The sequence below is a fragment of the Danio rerio genome, chromosome 25 (assembly GCF_052040795.2).
Source record: "Danio rerio strain M-AB ecotype USA chromosome 25, GRCz13ab, whole genome shotgun sequence".
NCBI lineage: Eukaryota > Metazoa > Chordata > Actinopteri > Cypriniformes > Danionidae > Danio > Danio rerio.
The window spans coordinates 22,811,581-22,836,185 of record NC_141045.1 but is presented as its reverse complement, the minus strand read 5'-3'; the positions used below and the strand labels follow the sequence as shown (position 1 = coordinate 22,836,185).

At 34.6% G+C, this 24,605-nt stretch overlaps 1 protein-coding gene and 1 long non-coding RNA gene across 8 annotated transcripts in view; one reads left to right on the top strand and one right to left on the bottom strand.

Moving 5' to 3' along the window:
* Positions 1–1,893: 1,893 nt before the first annotated feature.
* immp2l (inner mitochondrial membrane peptidase subunit 2) overlaps positions 1,894–24,605 on the top strand; it is a 209,514-nt gene continuing 186,802 nt past the window's right edge. For 2 of the 6 annotated variants that reach the window (XR_015525689.1, XR_015525688.1), the window contains exons 1-2: positions 1,894–1,946; positions 16,741–16,875. Coding sequence is in view for 4 of the 6 variants with exons in the window: in XM_087310683.1 (XP_087166809.1) it covers positions 2,035–2,151; positions 16,741–16,875 (252 nt within the window). In the remaining 2 variants the exon portion in view is untranslated. 6 annotated transcript variants of the gene reach the window in all.
* LOC147837698 (uncharacterized) lies at positions 9,029–11,171 on the bottom strand. Of its 2 annotated transcripts, XR_015526491.1 has the most exons (6): positions 11,091–11,171; positions 10,909–10,987; positions 10,519–10,597; positions 10,293–10,362; positions 9,636–9,810; positions 9,029–9,542 (listed from the first exon to the last, which is right to left on the bottom strand). It is a non-coding gene; the product is annotated as an uncharacterized LOC147837698 (long non-coding RNA). The 2 variants fall into 2 exon arrangements; XR_015526490.1 differs by lacking the exons at positions 9,029–9,542; positions 9,636–9,810; positions 10,909–10,987; positions 11,091–11,171 and having other exon boundaries at positions 10,292–10,362; positions 10,519–10,625.

Below are 24,605 nucleotides of genomic sequence, written 5' to 3'. Positions count from 1 at the left end.
ATCCAAGAATTCCCTCAAGGAAGGGGGTGTGAATGTATAACAAAAGGCATTCACACTTAGTGTCACACCCCTCACAGTGGTTCAAAAGATGCCTGAAGTTATATATTTATTGTTCTGATTATGTCTATTTCTGAGAGAATGAGACCATTGTACCAATCGCACTGAGACATTTCAAATGATATCAAACATGATAATTAAAGTCAGTTTGGTTAATCTAAAACATTCAAACATTGAAATGACCATATGCGTGAGTTGGGGGATGAAGCTGAGTCTCAGCATAGTCAGATGCAAATGCAGCAGGAACTGGTTTTTCCCGCATTCCTCCCTGGTGGGTTGTGAAGTCACCAGTCTCTGTTTTCAGCTCATGTTTTGAATTGTCAAAGATATCAGAATATTTGCAATATTTCAATTCTTACAGTACTGACACATTAAAAGTTAAAAAAAAAAAAAATCATTCTCAAGATTTCTGTCATTCCGTGGAAGAAATTAACATTATTTACATTTAAAAAGTATGTAAATAAATAATGTACAGTGTCTTGCACAGCCAGATTGTTTTGTATCATAAACCTCAATGTATTTTCAGAAGGTATTCAATTTGTGTTTCCTGCATGTGTTTTTATTTTCAGTGCTGCTAACTGATGTCTCGCAATTTGATGTCTCTTAAAAATACTGAAAAAAAAGTCTTTTACATCTTGGATGGCCTGGGAGGGATTCAATTAACAGCACATTTTCAAAACACACCTTTACTATTTGTTATTTCTGGTGGAAACCTTAGAATATTCAGTGAACCTTGAAGGACCAAAAAGTTGCCTAAAAGCTACACGATAAAAATGGTAATTGTGTGTTTATTGGACATAGAAGCATATTAGTTTTTGTGAACACAAACACAACATGACATAACCTGTCATGTCGTTCATGGTCAGTATTGGATAAGTTACTTCAAAAAAATAAATAATAACTAATTATTAATTAAAGCTATTTAAATATCCTAATGATTTGTCTGAAAAGTAATTAAATTGCTCAAGAAGTAATTTAATTACTCGACTCATCACTTTTTTTAAAGTTTTGTAAGCATGCGCAATTGTCAGACAAGTCTAATCTTCATTATTGTATGAAATATATTTTAAATAATTTCAACAATCTATAATTTGAGCCTTGTTGACAATAGTTAAAAAATAAAATGAGGTCTTATTATTTTAAGTGTTGGATGTAATTAGCCACAAAGTAACTACTCTTATTAAATACCTTTACTGCTGAAAAGGTAAAGTAAGAGATTACTTTTTATTTTAGGTAATTTCATTTAGGTATTTTGTAAAAAGTTGAAAACCTCTAACCATTCTCTCCCGTATTTGTTTTTCCTACTATGGAAGTGTGTGGTTACAGTACATGCTTTCAGCTTTCCTTGAGATATCTTCTTTGGTGTTTAAAAGAATAAAGAAACTCATAAAGGTTTGGAAAACATTCGATGGAGAGTAAATAGCATACATTTTAGGGGTCCTTTAAGAAAAGAATGAATTTAGTCATAAATTATTGTTTAATAATTTAAAATTTGTTAGGTTATTTAGTTATGTTGCATAATATATACTTGATAATGTATAATAATGTATACTGGATTTACAGTGTGGTCATGTCATTGTCCCATGAACATTTCCTGCTTGTTTCACACTATTTCATAACTGTAACATGAGGCAATTACATCATAACTTAATGTTAAAACCGCTATCATAACATTATATAAAAATATGTGGCTCTTTTTTGGATCCTCAAACGCTATGGAAATTAAAAATGTAAAACAGGAAATACGTTGGGACCATTGTTTTTGTTTACATCCCTCAAAATGGTCTTTATTCTTGTGACTTGACGGGCTTTAGGACCCGGGAAACAACGAGCGTCAGCGTGATGTCTTACTGAACGGAGCGACGCACAGCACGTACATAAGATATTAGGTGAGTGTTTTGACACGCGACTCAAATCATTCATACTCGGCAATGAATTCTTACCTGTGCCAAATGGGTTCGTTCTTAAGTTGTGTGTATGTATTACAGTTGTATCCATTCATCACGAGGTTTATCTCTCGCCCACTGTTTGCCCTTAGTAGAAGCTGCAGCGTGTCCTGTCAGTCCAGCGTGGTCTCCTTACGCTAAACTACAGGTGCATTGGATGTTGTAGTGTAAATTATTGACTTTGTTTTGGACTTAGTACGCAACTAATTGACAAAAAAGTGAAATGTAAGAAGGGGTCGACGAGCGACGACATATTGAACATTTTAATAATGTTGTAATACTGTAGTTTGTACAGTCGACCTGATTTCTGAGTCTGTGGTCAATACTCCTAGTAACTGACCTACAACATATGTGTAGTACACTACGAAGAATACTGTATCCCACAATGCAGCGCCCACTTGACTTTACCATGCAAAATTAGAAAGTAACTATTTTAAAGTGTTTGAAACAAAAGTTGTTTATTGACATTGATGTAGTGAAATACATTTATTCATTTTCTTTTCAGCTTAGTCTCTTAATCAGGGGTTGCCACTGGAATGAACCGCCAACTTATTCAGCATATGTTTTACACAGCAGATGCCCTTCCAGCTGCAACACATAACTGGGAAACATCCATTGACACTTATTCACACACATTCACAACAGAAAATGTAGCTTACTTAATTCACCTGTACCGCATGTCTTTGGGCTTGTGGGGAAAACCAGAGCACCTGGAGGAAACCCTTTCAAACACGGGGAGAAAATGCAAAGTCCACACAGAAATGCCAACTGACCCAGCCGAGGCTCAAACAGTGACCTTCTTGCTGTGAGGTGATTGTGCTACTGCGCCAACATGACGCCCCATAATGAAATGATTATTTTAGGTTATTAAAAAGTGCCACGCACTAATAAAATGGTTATTTTCTGAAAGTTTAACTTAATGTTTCTTTGGGTAATCAAAATTGTTCTTCTATGATAGCACTGAAAACCGTTTGTAAAAAGTTTGGACGATTTGTAGGAAGGAAAAGTATTGCTGCTTTGGAAATATGCTCATTTTACAAGGCACCTAACTTTTACAATTTTTATTCTATTCATCTTATCTGGGGCTGGAAGGAGCCATATTAGCTTAGCTTAGCATAAACCATTCAATCAGATTAGACCATTAGCATCATGTTCAATATATATATATATATATATATATATATATATATATATATATATATATATATATATATATATATATATAATTTTAAAAAAAGCTTGACTCTTCTGTAGTTGCACTGTTTACTAAGACTGACATAAAATGAAAAGTTGCTAAGTTATAGGTTGATGTACTCAAATTCTGGTGTAATAATCAAGGAAATTAGCTGCTGTATTTTCAGTGCCTGAAAAAGCATGCACATGAGGATTCAATTCTGAGTTCATTTGATCGTTTTGTCAGCTACATAGAAATGTATTTTGATTTTGACTAGCCATTGTGTATTTACTGGGGTCAGTAAAAATAAGCGTCTTTAGTTTTTTGGCATATAGATTCCATATAATGAAGCCGCTGACACAAAAGGAGGTCGCTCTCCCATATGAGAGCTGGAATTAGTTTCTAGGTTAATTAAATAACAAAGTTGCTCTGTGAAGGTGCCCCGTTAAAGAAGATTATTTAGCATTTGTAACATCACTGTTCATTGGCTTTGTTTCACGTTGTTTCCCAAGTTGGTTTAATTGGTTTAATCAATTTATTAATCTTTTGAAAAGAAAATAGTTTATAAGTAAATGTAAAACTGTAAATTTAAATGAATATGTTATATGAAAAGTCACAGCAAGAAAGTTGCTGGTTCGAGTTCTGGCTGGGTCAGTTGGCATTTTTGTGTGGAGTTTGTATGTTCTCATTGTGTTGGTATGGGTTTCCTCCGGGTGCTTCGGTTTCCCCCACAGCCCAAAGACATGCATTATAGGTGAATTGATTCAACTAAATTGTCCATAGTGTGAATGAATGTGAGCGTATTTGGGTTTTTCCCAGTACTGGGTTGCAGCTGGAAGGGCATCCACTGTGTAAAACATTCTGGATAAGTTGCCGGTTTATTCCGCTGTGGCAACCCCTGATTCATAAGGTACTAAGCCGAAGAAAAGTGAATGAATAAAAACTCAATTTGTAAAGAATTCATGACTGTGCATCAATTGGGAGAGGTGATTTTGAAGGGGAGTGAATCTGTAAAAAAAAAATATATATATATATATAAAACATTTTCCTAAAATATACATAAAAAAACTCAAAAAGTAGAACAAATACAAATGAAATAAACAGTGCTTTATGGTTTTTGGTAAAGTCTAGCAATATTTAGGTTGAGCTATTTAGTAATAAAATGCAAAATATGTAAATCCTGCATTGGCCCCTTTTCACATGTCCGAGTTTCTCTGTAGCAGAAGCGATCATTGTCAGTTAAACTTAGAGCACAGTGAATGAGAGAGTACGACAAATATTAATGATAAAACAATCAAAGAAAAACCCCATGAGCATGTTATCAAGACTTTCAGAAAAAGTATGAGAAGAGAGAATAACAAAATTTACTGTCCTGTCCCATAGAAGCTGCATTAAAAACAGCTCGCATAAGCAATGCAAAGATGATATAATACATACATGCATACACACACACACACACTGTATCCGGAAGGTATTTATAGCTCTTCACTTTTTCTACATATTTGTATGTTACAGTCTTATTCCAAAATGAATAAATTAATTTATTTCCTCAAAATTCTACACACAATACCCCATAATGACAATGTGAAAAAAAAGAGTTTTTGAAATTATTGCTAAGTTATTAAAAATTAAAAAGCTGAAAAAAAATCACATGTACAGAAGTATTTACAGCCTTTGCCATGAAGCTCTAAATTGAGCTCAGGTACATTCTTTTTCCACTGATCATTCTTGAGATGTTTCAGCAGCTTAATTGGAGTTCACCTGTGGTAAATTCAGTTGATTGGACATGATTTGAAAAGGTGTACATCTGTCTGTATAAGGTCCTAGGGTTGAAAGTGCATGTCAAAGCACAAACCAAGCATAAAGACAAAGGAATTGTCTGTAGATCTCAGAGACAGAATTGTCTCGAGACACAAGGCTGGGGAAGGTTGCTGCTTTAAAAGTCCCAATGAGCTCAGTGGCCTCCATCATCCGTAAGTGGAAGATGTTAAGAACCACCAGGACTCTTCCTAGAGCTGGCCGGCCATCTAAGCTGAGTGATCAGGGTAGAAGGGCCTTAGTCAGGGAGGTGATGATTAACTCAATGTTCACTCTGTCTGAGCTCCAGCATTCTTCTGTGGAGAGAGGGGAACCTTACAGAAGGATAACCATCTGTGCAGCAATCCACCAATCAGGCCTGTATGGTAGAGTGGCTAGACGGAAGCCACTCCCCACCTGAAATTTGCCTTAAGGCATCTGAAAGACTTTCAGACCATAGGAAACTAAATTCTCTGGTCTGATGAAACTAAAATTGTGTCTAAAACTCTTTGTAGTGAATGCTAGTAGTTCGGTTTGGAGAAAACCAGGCACCGCTCATCACCAGGCTAATACCATCCCTACAGTGAAGCATGGTGGTGGCTACATCAAACTGTGGGGATGTTTTTCAGCAGCAGGAACTGGCTGATTTGTCAGGATAGAGGGGAAGATGAATGCAGCAATGTACAGAGACATCCTGAATGAAAACCTGCTCCAAAGTGCTCTTGACCTCAGACTGGGGCGACGGTTCATTTTCCAGCAGGACAATGACCCAAAGCACACCGCCAAAATATCAATGGAGTGGCTTCACAACAACTCGGTGAATGTCCTTGAGTGGCCAAGCCAGAGCCCAGACCTAAATCCTATTGAACATCTCTGGAGAAATCTGAAAATAATATTGAGCAAAGGCTGTGAGTACTTCTGTACATGTGATTTTTTTCTGTTTTTTTTATTTTTGATAAATTTGCAACAATTTCAAAAACTTTTTTTTTCACATTGTCATTATGGGGTATTGTGTGTAGAATTTTGAGGAAATAAATTAATTTAATCTATTTCGGAATAAGGCTGTAACAAAAAATTTGGGAAAAGTGAAGCGCAATGAACACTCCGGATGCACTGTACATATAAATGTACATTTCAAAAAATCGAAATATGAAAAACTTTCAAGGATTTACGATTATGATGACCATTAAATGTGTCGTAACTGGCTTGTGAAAGGTTTCATATGACTATAGCAGACTTGCATGTTGCGATATCGATGTTGAAATTATTTATGTGCAGCCCTATTTAGTAAATTAATCTTTGAATAGTTTGTTTAATTATCATCATTATTTAAAAGAAACTGTCACTTAATTAATTGGTTATCAGCAAATTCAGTCCATCCTAGCTATCGGTATCGGCAAAATCTAAAATTGCTCAACCTCTGCCTATAAAACTACTTTAGCAAAGTCATTTAAGGTCATGCGACTAAAAAGTCAAGTGTGTGCAAACTTTTGACTCATGCATACTTAAAAAAGCAGCTAGTTTTAAAAGTTGTCCCGCTGGATATTTTGAGTGAGTGAGTGAGTGAGTCAGTCTGATCCTTTTTAGTCTGCTTGTCTTCAGCCGTCTGGAGCACATCATTAATCTCCTCGCCGCTGTGATGTAGACTAAGGGTCAAGCTTTCCAGCTGAAATCATACTTACAGGTGCACACATTCACATCATTTAATCAGATTCGGTCTGTCAGCGTCCTGTTGTGAAACGCTCCGTTAAAGTAAGCCCATGCATCAAGGGAAAGCCGAAATTGCCTTGTCAAGAGTGCGAAATCTGTCTTGGCGGTTTCAAATTAGCCTAAAGCTGCGAATTCACTAAGCATTTTTTGGACACATTTGATGACTGGTGCAATTAAAATGGTTACGCTCAGGTATGCATAAACAACGCTGTACCAGGCTACGCTTCTACATTATGCAGGTGGCATATTTGACAGTGTTACTCGCGGGATAAATGGCTTAAAAATCGGAAGCGTATATAATGAATTTCGCATCTGGAATGGTCAGCTACTACCGTATTACTGTAGCCATAGCCAGGGTGTTTGCTGTTAAGGGTAAATTCCGTGGAAGAGTATTTTAAAAAGTGCCTTTTCTGAGGTGCAAACTCAGAATTCTTATGTAAAAAAGTTTAAATATAACGAAGCCAAACTCAACCAAGCATAAACTTTATTTTTATTTTGAGTAAAAAAAAATATTCAGTCGTGAATTTATTATCACAGAAGTCTTAGAAACAAGTCAGAATATTCCGATATAAACTCAGAATTCCTTTTAGGAGAGAATTTCTCAGAATGTTCTAGTTCATGTCTCGCAATTCTCACTTTTTACCTCAGTCTTGATTTTTTTATTTATTTTTTCAGATAAGAAATTTATTGTGAGTTTATGTGTTGTAACTTCAAAGAAAAGCTTGTGAGAAAGCCTTTTCCTAGTCATGGAATGATGTTGCTATTTTTAGGAGGGAAAAAAGCAGAACTTTAAGATTTAAAATCAAAACTCAGACTTTATCCTGACATGTTTGAGCTCAGAATTAACAAACATGACCTCAGAATTGCAAGAAAGCCTTATAACTCATAACTGCAAAAAACAGTTCTGGAGGGAAAGAAGCATGTTAGAATTCTGAGTATATCTTGTATAGTGCAGTGTTCAGCATTATTGAGTACATCCCATTTTGAAAATAAATGTTTACTAGTAGTAATAAAATGTCAATTTTGAATTAAACACTCTCAGAAATAAAGGTACAGGAGCTTTCACTGGGGCAGTACCTTTTCAAAAAGTACATATTTATACCTGAAGGGTCCATAATGGTACCTCAAAGGTACGTGTTAGGTACATTTGTGTACTAATTTGCACCTTTTAGGTACCATTGTGGACTATTTTGGTACAAATATGTATAATTTAAATAGGTAGTGCCACAGTGACAGCTCCTTTACCTTTATTTCTGAGAGTATATCATGCTAATCTGAAAAGTCAACTGCAAGATTTAAATGCACAATTCAGAGATAAATAGTAAGAATTGAGCTTTAAAATCTTGATTTAGAGTTTTTTTTCCCCTCAGAATTCTAGGTTTATGTCTTGCAGTTCATTCAGAATTTTTACCACTTGATTTTCTTCAATTGCAATTTTGAGTTTCTATTTTTTAATTCCAAAGAAAAGCTTATGAGAGAGTTTAGATTCCCAGTCACAAGAAACTATTTTTTAGTAATTAAAAAAGCAGAATTAAAAAGTAAAAAAAAAAAAAAAAAAAACTTAGACTTTGTTTATCTTTGGGATTTTGAGTTTCGTGGACAAGAAAGCATATAAACTCCTAACTGCAAAAAAATAATGGCAGAATTTCAAGAAATAATCCAATAAGCAAATTCTGAGTATATATCAGTAGTATAAATTTTCTCACAATTGCAGGTTTCTCAAATGATAATCTTATGAAATAAAAATTGTTTGTTTACATCTTACAGTTTTAAGGTTAAAAAACCTCAGAATTGTATAAAATATAGTCAGAATTGAATCAAGCTGCAATTTTGAGAGCAAACAAGTCAGTTCAGATGCGAAATCATACTTTCAAACTTATAACTTACGCTTTGCCTTTTTTAGCTCATAAATAAGAGTTTATTACTCATATTTTCGACATTTTCAAAATTCTGAGCTTATGATTGGAACTTCTGACATTTTTGAGTTTATATCTTGTTTTTTTATAATTATGAATCAGTGAGAGGCTATTAAATCACACTAGCAAAAAGAAGCATTCTGAGTTTGTGACATTTTGTTCTTCTGAATCGTGCACTGTTAAAAATTGTCCCGTTAAAAAACAGTAAGTTACTGGCAGCACAGTTGCCAGCAAGTTACTGTTAAATTAACAGCATCTAGCTGTAGTTGAAATTTACAGGTTGTTACTGTTTTTAAAAAATACAGCATAAAGCTGTTATTTTCTACATTAACAGTAATTAACTGTTAAAATTAACGGTTAATTAATGTTTATTTGAATTTTTAACTGTAAACTACAAATATGTTATCCTGAGAAATGAACTGCTAAGAAAACGGGTATATATAAATTTTTTATTTGTTATAAAAACACAGTTTAATACAATGCACACATATAGCCTTATTGGAAACATAAAAAATGCAGTGTAACTTCAACTTTTATTACATCTTATTACACTTATATATTTCAAAATTAGTGGCTATGGAAAACCAAGTAGAATTACTACAACAATTACTACTCTGAAAACTTCTGAGTCAATTACAGAATTAGTCATTAAGAAATAAAAAACAATGCAATGAACAGTTTAGGTATTCAAAAACAAACACCTGAAAAAATTATGCGACTAACACAATAAAATGAGTGCCATTAGTGACGAGGATGTGTAAGATGTGTGTGTGTGTGTGTGTGTGTGTGTGGTGTCACTTATATGAAATCCTACTCAAAGTCCATTAGCATCTTTAAGTAAACTGGCAACCTTAGTGTTGACTGAATTCTTTTTGTGGGTGACCTTCCCCGATAGGATGTGTCCACTCTTGGAGCCTTGTTCAGGGTTTACCCATGAAGCTCCTGAAAAAAAGCATACATTCATAATTAGTGTGGGTTAAAGTTTAAATAATAATAATGTGAAGATAAATAAATATATGAATCTAAGCGTCTAACCTCTGAATTAATTCCAATGTGCATGCAGCCTCAGCTTGGTTCTCCACATTGAAAATGTAGTAAGTTGAAAACACAGCAGCTATACCAGACAGAAAACTCGGCTGGATGCTCTCTCAGATTATTTGCCCCTCAAAACTAATCATCCATTTATGAATGTAGCTTCCGGGTTTTTCTCCTAAAACGTTTAAAAGAAAAAAAAAAAAAACAATGTCAGCAGTCACATGAAATCATATTTTCTACTGCCTAGTTGAACATATATGTGAGGGAAGCTGACATAATTTTACTTAGTCTCAAAGGCCTGTTCTTTTAACACAATAAATGTATTTGAAAATGTTGATTGTGGACCCACCTGGACAGCCACTGAAATCAACATGTATATACAGTGTATTGTGAAATTGTCACTGCAATGTTTGTGATTTATTTAACTTAATATTTATGATCAACATAGCTGATGTGTTAAACAACTAAAATTGAATTATATAGTAAATTTAATAAAATGTTTTCCAAAGGTGAATGAAAGCTTGGGGAAAGTATGGCAGAACATTTAATTTATGTATTTGTGTATTTTGTTTTGTTTAAAAGAATTTACCATGTTTGCTAAAATACAGAGAAAACACCCTTGGTTGCTTAAGTAATAAAATACAGTTCTAAACATACCAAAAAGTATCAGTCAAGGAATTGCAGGTAGTTCAAGGGTCTTTTCTACATCAGGTACAGTAGAAGATGCCTAAGACAAGAATTACAATGATGTGGAAAGAGACAAAATTAACAACCATAATGTATGCGTAAAATTTTTTAATTGTTTTTTTAGTTATTAGGACAATAATGCCATATAGACAATAATAATTAACTTTACCATGTAATCATGTTTCATTAAACTCACCTTGTAATCAGTAATCAATATCTGTATCAGAAATCCAGCTCCACTCTATGATGCAGTTAGCATGTTCACAGGTTCAGCGCTGAAATGGACATATAAAACATTTTATCGTGGTGATTAGCCAATTGTACTCGACAAAGTAGCATTACAATACAAACCAACAACAGTAAAATTTGCAAACACAGCATTAGGGAAATAAATGTTTTATCAAAGCCTACATTGAAGCCATATTAGCTAGCTATTAAAAGCTAAAGCTAAAATTAGCTATGAGATGACAATCTTTTCATCATGCTACATAAATCAATACTACTTTGTTGCTACATATGTTTAAAAACTGACTTTGTAGAAAAGCTTATAGCTTATATTATTTTTAATTATCATAGTCTGACTTACCGTGTAATCAGGAAATATCTGTGTCAAAAATCCAGTTCCACTCAATGCAGATACAGTTTGCACATTGACAGATTTAGCACTAAAATAGATGTAAAAAAGTTACAATATCAGCATCCAGTTAGCCTATGTGCAATCACAAATGTGTATTTTGTGTAAAATGAGCAAAATAGAGGTGCACTCACCGAGTAAGTCACAGTAAAAAGAAGCATGAAAATCCACGTGATGGCTGACGCTTCTGTTCAAAAAATACTGTTGATTGCTGTTTTTTTACATTAGTGTGATAAAAACAGTAAAATAATGTTAAATTTCGTCTATGTCATTTCGAAAACCGTAAAAAAACAGCAACATACTGCTTTTGACAATAACAGGATTATACTGTTAAAATTTTGCCGTAAATTAACAGCAATTTTTAACAGTGTGCGATAAACAGAATTGCAAGAAAGTCTGTAAACTTGAGAACACAAAAACTTGTCGCAATTCAGAGGAAACAAATCTTGTTCTTAAGTTTTAAGTTTTTAAGCTCTCACTGCTTTTGTTTGTTTAGCTTTTTTGTAAGAAAAATCTCACAAATAACTTTACATTTTTTTTTTTTCTGCAGCTAAAATAGTCCTCCATAAGAAACACTTCTTTAATTCGGCTTGGCAAAGGGAAAAAAAAATCTATGTTGCACACCTGCTGTGCCAACCTTGGTTTTTACTGCTCACGGTTTTATTTCCATCCACAGCGCATTGAAAATGGTGCAAAATATTCTCGACTCACATCTGAAAGGAGGCTTTGATGAAAAATGAGCTCTTTTGATCATCCCGGATTCTGACCCTTTTTAAAGAATAAACTATTAGATGCTCCACTTTACGCACCTTTGAGATCCCGTGGCATTTGCCAACTGTGTTATATTAAATATTATATATCGTAGAACCACATTGCACCATTCTATTGCTTTCCTCGTGCAGAAAAAAATATATGTGGCTCAGTGGAGGGACAAGCAAAAATAGAAACCTTTATATAAAAAAAAAGAAGCTGTGGAGTGTTTTGTGGCTCCAGGGTGATTGGCAATCTCTCACTGTATGTGCGGGTGAGGGATTATTGTTAGAGAAACCTGACAGCTGGCACTTGGCAGGTCTGCCCAGAACAACCATGGATAATTTAGCCACTCGTTGTCATAATAGTTCATTAGTGGCACTCTAGTGCGAGATGCATCTTTGTGTGAATATAAGCGAGGGAATGCTTAAAAATAGAAGACGTTTCTATCTACAAGATGAATCTGAATTAGTATTAATTCTGTACTTGTGAATTGTTCAAGAAAATCTAGATATGAAAATTTTGTGAGTTTTGACACTTATTGCGAGACTAATTGTTCTTCATAGGGTTCAAGAAATATATAGTTGAAGTCTGAATTATTGAATGATGAATGATTAATTATTTGCCCCCCTTTGAATTTTTTCTTCTTTTAAATATTCCCAAATGATGTTTGACAGAGCAAGGAAATTTTCACAGTATTTCTGAAAATATTTTTTCTTTCGGAAAAAGTCATATTTGTTTTATTTCGGCTTGAATAAAAGCTGTTTTAAATTTTTTAAGAACCATTTTAAGGTCAAAATTATTAATCCTTTTAAGCTATATTTTTTTCAATAGTCTACAGAAAACAACGTCGTTAAACAATAACTTGACTAAGTACCCTGACCTGCCTAGTTAACTTAATTAACCTAGTTACGCCTATGAATGTCTCTTTAAGCTGTATAGAAGTGTCTTGAAAAATATCTAGTAAAATATTATGTACAGTTATGATGGCAAAGATAAAATAAATCAGTTAATAGAATCGAGTTATTAAAACTTTTATTTTTTGAAGTGTGTTGAAAAAATCTTCTTTCTGTAAAACAGAAATTGGGAAAACAAATGGACGTTATGTATATGTGTATATTTAATCAATACAATTGCCCTGAGTAGTACCATTGAACTAACCAATACTGACTTTAATGTACAGAATACTTTGATGTTTAATCAAATGTTCTTTTTTAGAAAAGTCTACACTTCATCATCTTACAAGTATAAGGTTCTTTCTGACATGTTTGTCAAAATTTACATATTCTTATTAAATGACAACTTATTAACATTATTGGATGTTTTTTGATAAGTTTTTTACATTTTAAGACTTTTTATTGAAAAAAAAATGTTACAGACATACTGTTTGCTATGGAATGCAAAAACTTTAAAGCAAAATAATTTAGAACGCAGATAGAACCTTATAATTCCAAGGTGACAACTTCTAAAACAGTTTCTTGTTTTTATAGTTGTTGATTATTGTATGCTGTTGTTTAATTTTAGTTTTAGAACTGTTAATGAGGAGAAAAATATCCATTTGTTATTTGAAATAACTTAATTTATCATGAAGTAGGTTAACGTCCAAAATAGCTTTCCTGTGAATTTTTTTAATTTTTTTTAAATATTTCCCAAATGATGTTTAACAGAGTAACAAACCTTTCACAGTATTTTCTATAATATAATTTTCTTCTGGAGAAAGTCTTTTTTAGTTTCATTTCAGCTAGAATTAAAGCAGTTTTTAATTTAATTTAAACCATTTGAAATTCAATATTATTAGCCCCCTTAAGCAATATTTTTTTAGATTGTCTACAGAACAACCCACCGTTATACAATGACTTGCCTAATGACCTTAACTTACTGAATTTTTTAACCTAGTTAAGTCTTTAAATGGCACATTATGCTGAGTACTGATATCTTGAAAACTAGATAGTTAAATATTATGTACTGTCATCATGAAAAAAGAAAGAAGACAGTTAGAAATCTTTTATTAAGTAGAGTTAGTTATGTTTAGAAAAATATATTTACGTTAAACAGAAATTGGGGGAAAAATATGTGGGGGGGGTGTTAATAATTCTGACTTGAACTGTATTTGTATATTAGAATGTTTGACAATAATACAGAACATTCAGTTTTGCTTTATTCTTTTATATGATCAATATACTATCTGATTAGTAATTAGTGTTGGTGTTGTCGCGCGCGTACTGAAGAGCGGTGTTGTCGCGCACGTTCTGGTCAGTGGTGTTGTCGCGCGCGCGTGGGGGTGGGGGGTACTCAAGAGCGGTGTTGTCGCGCGCCTACTGAAGGTACGGGGGAGGGGGGGTGTATCACGGGAGCACTTTCGATCATTTTGAAAGGGCACTTTCTATCCAAGACTAAAAAGGGCATGTGCACTGCACAGGTTGAGCCCTATGTGTGCACGTGCCTGTATCCAGCTTATGTTTTACGCAGCAGATGCCCTTCCAGCTGCAACCCATCACCGGGGCGTGCCAACATGCCACCCCATCTTTCATTAAAAATTGTTATTTAATTCAAAACAGCTGTGATTTAAAAAAAAAATTATTTCTGACTTTATATCTCATGATTTTATGATTCTTTATAACTTCATCCTCAAATATTTTTTGTACTCTTTCACATTTTTACAAAACTTCATCCGAATGCTATAGCGTCAAATGTTAACTGTATTCATATTAGATTGAAATGTGCGTAGCCAACATGCACAGCAGAGACTCTGAAAAAGTGTCCGTTTATTTATTTCTTTGGTTATATTTTTTTGGCAACCACAGCAGTGCCACCCTGACAAATCTTTCCCTTGATTGTGATTCGCTCAGCATTTTCCTCTGAGCCTCAATTCTCCCAGATCCTCTTCTCAGTTGTTGTAGCCTCTGATTTCTGAGCCTCTTGAATGCCCTCCTGTGAGCAAATGGCTTCAAGTGTTTCTTCAAGTGCTTACCAGTAAGTCTGCAAAGTTGCTGTAAGAGACCTTGAGGGCTTTGTTTGGGGGCGAGATACTGCAAGCCGCTCTTCATCTTTCTGGTACTGTGGCGAATTGTACAATAAATTAGAAGCCTAATTGCGTGCCGTGTATCTCCAAATCAAGCATCACACCGACAATTAATGGTATTAGAGCAAATGCACTCTTGTCAGATTCAATTTCAATGCCTCAGTAGGTTTTCTGCCCTAATGCGTTGGGTGTACAGGGTTTTGTCATTCGCAAAAGCGGCCCACAGATGTTCACAGATAACTGCAATTACTACATTTATTATTTAATTGCTTGCTTTATAAATGTGTTTTCTTCTTTTTGACCTCACTAGCCCCTTAGAGTTTGAATCAAAACAAGACGACTCACAGTTAGGAGTGTAAGGTTAAACATGTAGTACTTATGCTCTTGTAGTTCATTTAAATTGGTTTTATTATAGGTTTTACACTTTAAGTTTTCTTTACTGTGTAATGTTGGTGTTTGAGGATGAAAAAGATGGACAATTATGAACTATTAACTTCATTTATAGACTTAAAAATACACTCAACTTTATTTTGAAAATAGGTTCATTTTTAACTCAAAAAATGACAAGACAAGAGTTAGAGAGCCGATCACACTGAATATGATTTACTAACAGCCGCGTGCCTTTGCGCACTGCTTATGCGCCCTGCATGCCTCGCGTTTTTACCGCATGCTGCGCCTCGAGTTTTTGCTGCGATGTGATCTTGCAATTGGAAAAATTAAACTCTGAGCAGAAAAGGCGCGTTACGTCAGTCACGTTTTTTTTCAGGTTTCTGTTAACAGCAGTGTTTGTGTTGTCAAGACCATAGATATTTACATTAGATGTTGCCTAAGCTGTTGTTGTCTATTGGAAGGAATGTGTCAATAGAGCTGCCATTTTAGTACAGGGTAACGCTTCTTTGAAATAAATGTGGGACCAAGGTTCAGTGGAGGACTGGCCATCCGGACCCCAATATATGCATTTAAATGTGTTCAGGAGTTTTCCTAGTAATCAGTATGCAAATTTTTTAAATGGTAAAAATATCATTTAACATCACTTTTCTTTCTATTTAATAATTACAACAAAAATGTACATATATTTTGCAGCCAGTTTAAATGTCTTTTCGTCCTCTGTGAGTATTTCATAAAGTTTTTTTTTTGATTGTTTATATTAAAGAATTTGTTATTTACTTTTTCTTTCAGTTGTGCATGCTCTCAGCTTTGAAGCCAAGTGGGAAGTAGTCTTATAAAAGAGTAATGCAAAAACACAACAACTTTAGAAAGCGAAAGCAAAAGTCAGCGCCTAGACATTTTAGGAGATTACACTGGTCAGAGTCGCTGGACGCATTTTCAAGCCTCAAAAAGGCGCATCTCTGTGGGTCTCTGAGGAGCATGTGAAACTGTCTAAGTGTTGTTGACACTTCTCGTGCACACACAATAAGTAGTATGAAATGTGTATAGCGAGAGAAGATTTTTCAATGGTTAATCGAACGTGGATGTTTGGCTATCTTCGGCGGATACGAAAAAAGTGTCGCAATATTGGTAAAAAATAAATAAATAAATAAAAAATAAAATTGTCATCAAATGTATAGTCTGTGTGCGGGAAGAAGGCTTATTCATGTGATCTGATCACAATTAGTCTCCAATTACCAATTCACAGTTTGATCCAGTCAGAGAGAGAGAGAGAGAGAGAGCTCTTGTTAAACTTCTTCATATTTGAATATCTTTTTGTGACTTTTAAACTTCAGAGTTTGAAAAACATGAATAGACTCAAAAATATAGAAAAATATATTATGTTCTCATGAGGGACATAAGCATGGTCTGCTTTTGGTTTTTGGTCTGTGCGTATCCAACATGTCCTTGAACCATGCCTCTTTCATGTGGAGATGCTTGTTTACAGTAACTAAACAACAAAAAACATCCATATTTTGTTGAACTTTCATGTTACCTGACTTCAGGAAAAGTGCTTTAAATTGCCTAGCTAAACTCTTTATAGCTTGAATAAGTCAAGGTTATTTTGTCTTCTCTCTCTTCAGGCAATGGCGCAGACGGGCTTTGGGCGACGGTACTTCAAAGCATTTGTTAGTGGTTTCTTTGTTGCCGTCCCTGTGACAGTGACTGTCTTAGATCGTCTTGCATACGTGGCACGTGTGGAAGGAGCCTCTATGCAGGTGAGATGTCCTTTATCAGCTTTGTCAGCTCTTGGTAACATTGTCTGGATTAGTCTTGTTTTGCAGAAATGTAGCAAAGATGTGCATTTTTTCCCTTATAAAACAACATACAAGGTTATTTAAGATGGCTGTTACGTGGTGGTTTTTGGCACTTGAATGGGCATAGCAGGTTTAAATTATGCCTTTACAATATTTTATCAGCTTTTCACTTCTTCAGTGCAATAATAATAGTGCCAATGGTATGTTTTAAGTTTTATGTTATATAAATATTATATAAAAATATGTTCAGAATAAGGATGCTGTTTAAAGAGCCCCTATTATGCATTATAAAAGGGTCATATTTTGGTTTTGGAGGTCTTTAACAAAAGGCTGATATGCTGCAAGGTAAAAAAAAACAAAACAAAAACACTTCCGTTGTCTTATAATAATCATTTATTTTTAACTAATTATCTCAAAGACTCCCATATGATTTGTTCAGCGAATTCTTCAATCTCAAACTCCTTTGCAAGAAGCTAATTTGTGATGATTGGTCTGATGACCCATACTTCTGCGATTGATGTACTGCGTTCTTCATGAAAAGAAACTCCCACCATGGCTTATCAACACTGTTGAAGTAATCAGAGTGCAGTGTATATATGTGAGTCCAATGCAGGAGTGCATTAAAGCAATGCAGTTTAACACCAACATATTACTCTATTCTCAACCATGACACACATTCAGTATTAATTCACACAGTGGCAAAAGTTTAACTATTTTAAAATTATAAAATAAAGTTAACCAGATAAAAAACAAGCCGCAGGGAGTGATTACAAGTAACAAAACATAATTAAATACATATTTTGCAAGCAAGTAGAAAACAAGGAGGCAACTATTTTAATCACACTTACAGTTTGTGATCTGAAGGAAGGAGAAACCGGTCCATGAACTGTACTGACAAAAGTTCCTGTCAAGCTCTGATGAAGTCCCATGCAGTATCAGTATTTGCTGATTCTTTCCTTAACAAACGGCCAGCAAATGCCCTGTTGCAGGGTAGGTTATTGTATGAATCATCAAAATGTTCACTCAGTAATGTTCACTCGTCTTCAGTCATAATCTCCTGCGCTCTGCTAGTGTTTGAAGGGATGGCACATTCACCTTTTACCATATCCGGCAACTCATATATGCTATTGTTTTGTGTCAACATCGAAACAAACAGGAAAAAAAATCTTTGGATGACCGACAAATTATATAAACAACTCTGAATGGACATATTTGAAAAATAAATGTTTTCATTTATTTAGTGCTGTAATAGTTACTCAAATGTTGACATTTTATTTTTACTAAAGGTATTTAAAAATTAAATAACTATTGTAAATTTGATGCAAACATCCAAATTGAGACATTTTATTTTTACATTTACATTTTGATACTTTTTTTTACAGTAATATAGAAATTATTACTAATTATTAATATGTTTTACTTCAATTGTATCAGTGTGACAGTAAATATTTGGAATAAAATAAAAAATTGTAACAACTCACCGGTAACATTTTTATTAAATTATGTTAAATTTTTAAATGACAGATATTTGTCTGTGTATATTATGTCACATTGTGAAGCCTTGCCAACAAAATGGAAGACAGTAGATGCAGTATTAATGGAGACCTATCTTGCCACGTTTTATGCCCCTTTGTAAAATAAGTTTCTGATGTCAATGTAGTGTGTATGAGAAGTTTCAGCTCAAGCTACTGCACAAATAATGTTTTATAACTCTTTGAATCTGCCCCTTTTAGGCTTTGATCCTAGTTGGGTCATTTTGATGACTGTCGCTTTAAATTCAAACGAGATTGTGCTGTTTTTAAAAGAGGCCCAAGCTACAAACACCTATGCATCAGCATAGCAGCAGCTTCAAAACAGGACTGACGTTATCTGTGTAAAAAACTGAAAATGTGAAAAGAAGGCAGCTAATGGAGACTACAGGGTTTATTTGTGCATCCTAAAACTCTACATTTATAATCCTCATCAATGCTTCCTACACATAGACTTTTTTGTATCCACGCAACAGCCAAACATCCACAATCAATTAACTATTGGAAAATCTCCTCTCCCCCTACTCGTTTCCTACTTATCGTTGTGTGTGCGCAAGAACTGTCAACATTACATGCTCTGCAGAGACCCACAGAGATGGGCCTTTTTGGGACTTAAAATTGCGTCCGTTCGAGGCTTCTAAATCTCCTAACTTATCCGGGATTTTGCCTTTGGTTTCGCTTTCTAAGCCATTGTCATTTTTAATTTAAGCCTGATTCACTCTTGCTTGTCTTCGTAGCTGACATTGTGTGCCCAGCCGCAAGACCAAGAGGAACGTTATATAATTCATTCTTTGATCTAAACAACTTTTCTACTTACTCAGAGAAAAAAATTACATCTAATCTGGCTGTACACCGTTAGAAATGGTTAATTAAATAATTTGCCTTTTTTAAATAAGCTACACTTTTTATTCTTGTAATTAGTATACTTTTTAAAGATCTGTATTCCAAAGATGTTTTTATTTCTTTATGTCATTTATTTTAATTTATTTCATATTTTATACACATCTAACATGCTTTGGCAATACTTTACAGATAATACCTGTCAGTGTGTGCACATGGCTCCTGAATAGAATAAAAGTAAAACACATAGTGGATTTTTACTAATAGTGGATTTCAAACAGTCAAAAGACACTTGAAAAGAAGCCATGTATAATAAATAAAAGTATTGGTAAAAATCACTTTTTTAAAAGGTGTGTTTCAGTCCGGCTACCACTGCAAGTATATTTCAAACCTGTGGAAAGCACTGCTTTTAGTCACTGACATTATCTTCCAGCAGGTAAAAACTCTAATGGCGAACGACTGCATCTCACCCAGGGCTGTTGTTTATGCTAATGAGGGAGAGATCATCACTAATGGGTGGGGCTTTCCCCCTTAGATGACATGTACAAAAGGCGAATGTCAATCAGAGTGTCTCTGCCAACTTTTCTGCAGAAACTATTCAGTTTTCATGAACTGTGATTATAAAAAATAAAATTAATGAACTTTTACCATTAAGCCTGATTTATACTTTCACCTGGCGCCAAGTCGTGGACCCCCAATGACTGTGCACGCTCCTCATGAAATGGACAAGGCTTTTATACTTGCCGCACTCACCGTTGAGATATTCTTTAATATGACAGGGGCCGGTCAAAAAAACTGACCATCAGACGGATAAACAAAGAAGTAGAAAGTTTCTGGTAATACATCATATCATTAAAATCATTCAAGATTTTTTAAAGTAATTATTTTTACAATTTGAATAAATTATTTTAATGATTAAAAGCATTTTTATAAACATTCTAGATTTTTTTTAAATCAAACTTTGATGCATCACTTGCTATTGTTCTCTGACAGTTTTGCCTATTTTTTTATTATGGCAAGAATAAAAGCAAAAAAAGTAAATTTACTAAAAAATAGAGATATTATACTCGCTCTACAATTGACATTACTGTCTGGTTAGTTTCTGTCATGTGGTTATATGCTAAAAAGGCAATAATGGTCCAACATTCCTGACCATTATCACCAATAAAGCCAAGAAAAACAGGCACCAGTATATCGTAAACTGATAGGTTCAAATATCCAGTTATCTAAGATATAATTTGTTCTTTAATTATATTTTTTTGTAATATTTTTTTTAGTTCAAAATTTTTTATATATACATCAATGGAAAACCGATGAATGGTGGAAAACCATAATCTGTAATTGTGTAGCTGGCCATGGCCTCTTTTGACAATAACAAATTTATCCCTCAGGTTTTTCCAAACTCTTAAACAAAAAATTTCCTCCTTTCCTACCGTTGCAATTTCTAGCCAAGAATTATTGGTCATCTGGTTATCCCTATAATAATGCTTGGACAGATCATAAAGATTTCTGTACAGTCGTACTGTTTCAAACTAAATCTCTTCAAAGTGTTTCATATTCAACTCAAATCATACGCGGCCCATATGCACTGTTCGCTCAAATAAAAAAAAATAAAAAATCGTGAACACCGTCAGCCGAAATCATGTCACGTGCACCCAAAGCGAACCTCCGCAAACACATCAACGTCGTTACATTCAGGCTTTAGAGGTTGGCTATATCCACACACTGTTGCCACACTAACTGTGTTTAAACCCTTTTGTTTTTATATAATAATAGGTCCCCTTTAATGGCCTTTAATTGGGACATTCTTGTCCTTGATATCCTGGACTATATTTTGTAAAATGTTTAGTAAAAATATTCCTTGGCAAAATGTATTTTGTTTGCAATAACTACTGCATTGATCCAAAAAAATTTGTCCACAATGAGTGAATTCAGTGATGATGCAGAGAAAAATTAAGAAATTGATAGATGGACACTTTGAATACAATTATGGAAATTTAATCAAATTTACCAAGCCTTAGACAATTTGTTTCAATAAATATATTTTGTTTACTTTCAAAAAAAATGACAGTTTAGGAAACTTTCCACCCATTAAAGGTCACATTAAAATCATTATATTCACAGTGTTGCTTCAAATTTAGATTACTGTCAAAATAACCGCAAATATTACGATCTGTCCCTCAACAAACTCCTCTATTGAAACATTAATAGCCTTTCTCTAATTTTAGGACTTTGCATTAGTGCTTAATCAAATGAAAATTTCTAAACATCACACTATTAGCACTAAGACGGCAATGAAAGACACTTTTAATAATGTGAGAAAATCATCTGAATGCAGCAATGCTCATTACCTCACCAAACACAAGTAATGGCTCATTATCTACCTAATGAACGCTAACTAACCAAAACGCTGCTGTTGTTTTTCCTTCCAGAGTCCAGTTTTCTATCTCGCTTGATACTGCTATGTTTCTGCTAATGGCTTTTCTTAGTCCATCCACGGCCTTTGAATCCAAATAAGTCACTCTTACGAACAATACTGAAAGCTGACACCAATACCCAATGAGAAGATGTGCGTGAATTAAAAAGATAGAGCGCCCAGCTGTGACAGATAAATTCTCCAGGCGCGAACGTTCCGTCGGGGTATTTATTTTAGAAGGACAGATAAGAGATATTTCTGTCAATTATCCCAGCAAGCGTGAAATGGCTCATCGAGATCTCTCTTAATGATTCATTGGAGGCCTGTGTGTCGACTCGCATGCTTGGGAAAGTTTGTCATGCTAAAACTGTTTGATACACCTCCACAAAAGAGTTAAGAGAAAACAAATAGTCTGTTGGGGGGGAAAAATTAATTTAACATGTAGATGTTATTTTTATCCTCAGGATGTCGTCAATCAAAAGGCTGAGAGAACAGAGCAATTCTTTTCCTGAACTTGCTAAAAGCAATGTTGCTTCCGCTGAGTTTATTCTTAGCATTGGGCTCAGTAGTTTAGGAAGTTTGTGCAGAGGATTAAAGCGATAAATCACAGAGCTAAAAGAAGAAGAGTCGATCAAACTTAAAAGTTTTTAATGTGTCACAGCTTTGCTAAACTAGAGCTACAAACATTGTAGGATTACATTGTTTTCTGACACAGTCTGTGATACTGGAGCTTCAAAATATTGGTGATGCTACTGTATTGTTGAAATGGCAGAACTGTAAATGTGTTAAAACTGTAAATCAGATTGTATATGGTGATCTTAAGCTACTTAAAATGTTTATTTGTAAAAAAAAACATACAAGATGGTCCTTTCTGAATGCTGTGTGTACGTTATTGAATGTTTCTGATAGACATCCACTGACCGGCCACTTTATTAGATACACTTTTCTAGTGCCAGGTTGGACCAATTTTTGCCTTCAGAACTGCCTTAATCCTTCATGGCATAGATTCAAGGTACTGGAAATATATATATATATATATATATATATATATATATATATATATATATATATATATATATATATATATATATATATATATATATATATATATATATATATATATATTGGTCCATATTGACATGATAGCTTCACGCAGTTGCTGCAGTTTTGTCGGATGCACATCCATGATGCGAATATCCTGTTTCTCAACATCCCAATAGTGCTCTATTGGATTGAGATCTGGTGACTGTTGCGGCCATTTGAGTCCAGTGAACTCATTGTCATGTTCAAGAAACCAGTTTGAGATGATTCACGCTTTATGACATTTATGTGCACTTTATGATAGCGTTATCCTGCTGGAAGTAGCCATCAGAAGATGGGTACACTGTGTCCATAAAGGGATGGACATGGTCAGCAACAATACTCAGGTAGGCTGTGGCAATAATACAATGCTAATGGGCTACTAGTGGGACAAGAAAATATCCCCCACACCATTACACCACCACCAGCAGCCTGAACCTTTGATACAAGAAAGGATGGATTCATGCTTTGATGTTGTTGACGCCAAATTCTGACCCTATCATCTAAATGTCGCAGCAGAAATCAAGACTCATCGGACGAGGCAATGCTTTTGAGGCGATCTTCTATTGTCCAATTTTGGTGAGCCTGTGCGATTTGTGGCCTCAGTTTTCTGTTCTTAGCCAACAGGAGTGGCACCTGTTGGGGTCTTCTGCTGCTGTAGCTTATCCACCTCAAGGTTAGATGTGCGATCAGAGATGCTCTTCTGCATACCTTGGTTGTAATGAGTGGTTATTTGAGTTACTGTTGCCTTTCTATCAGCTGGAACCGGTCTGGCCATTCCTCCTGACCTCTGACATTATCAAGGCATTTGCGCCCACAGAACTGCCGCCCACTAAATATTTTCTCTTTTTCAGACCATTCTCTATAAACCCTAGATATGGTTGTGTATTAAAATCCCAGTAGATCATCAGTTTCTGAAAAACTCAGACCAGCTCATCTGGCACCAACAACCATGCCACATTCACAGTCACTTAAATCACTTTTCTTCGCTATTCTAATGCTCGGTTTGATCTGCAGCAGATCATCTTGACCATGTCTACATGCTTAAATGCATTGAGTTGGAAATAAAGAAAAAAATATCTCTATGAAAAATCAATTTGTCAGTGGAGCAACAGGTTTCACATCAGGGTATAGTGTAGGCTATTCAGCTGTGTGAAGGTTACACCAGATCTACCACATGTACATAATGCAGAAATACCATTTGGCCTTACATTTTAGCTTCTCGTTAATTAAAGGTGCCATATACTGCATTGGTTTAATAAGTTAAATTGTTCTCTGATGTCTATATAGTAGGTTTATGGTTTGATAAGTTCAAAAAGTCTTCAGAAATGGTTTTATAAGCTAATTTATTACTCCATAAAATACTCATAGAATTAGAAGGTCCATGATTGACTATATATGGTTTGTGTCGTGAATATTAATGCGCTCCGCTCTGACATGCCGTTCTTACAGACATAGAGAGAGAGCATGATGTACGCTTAACATGGACAAATATAAACCCAATCAGAGTAATGTTAACCTATTTTGCTCACCAGATCTGTTGTAGATAAAGGTTAAATTATTATTAAACTAGACAAAAGAGAGTGATAGAGATGTATAGTGTTGTATTTTGAAGCTACAATCAAAGAAAACACAACCAGGAATTAATATCAACCACTGCATGAGCAAATGACAGTTGAACTGACTGATTTCACACAATTCAGCAGACTACATGTGTTTTGTTGAAACATACTCATCAAATTTCACAACAAACACAATAAATTTACAAATTATGGAACTAAACATAGGTAATGCCTCTTCGGAGTAGAAATTAATACATGCAGAAT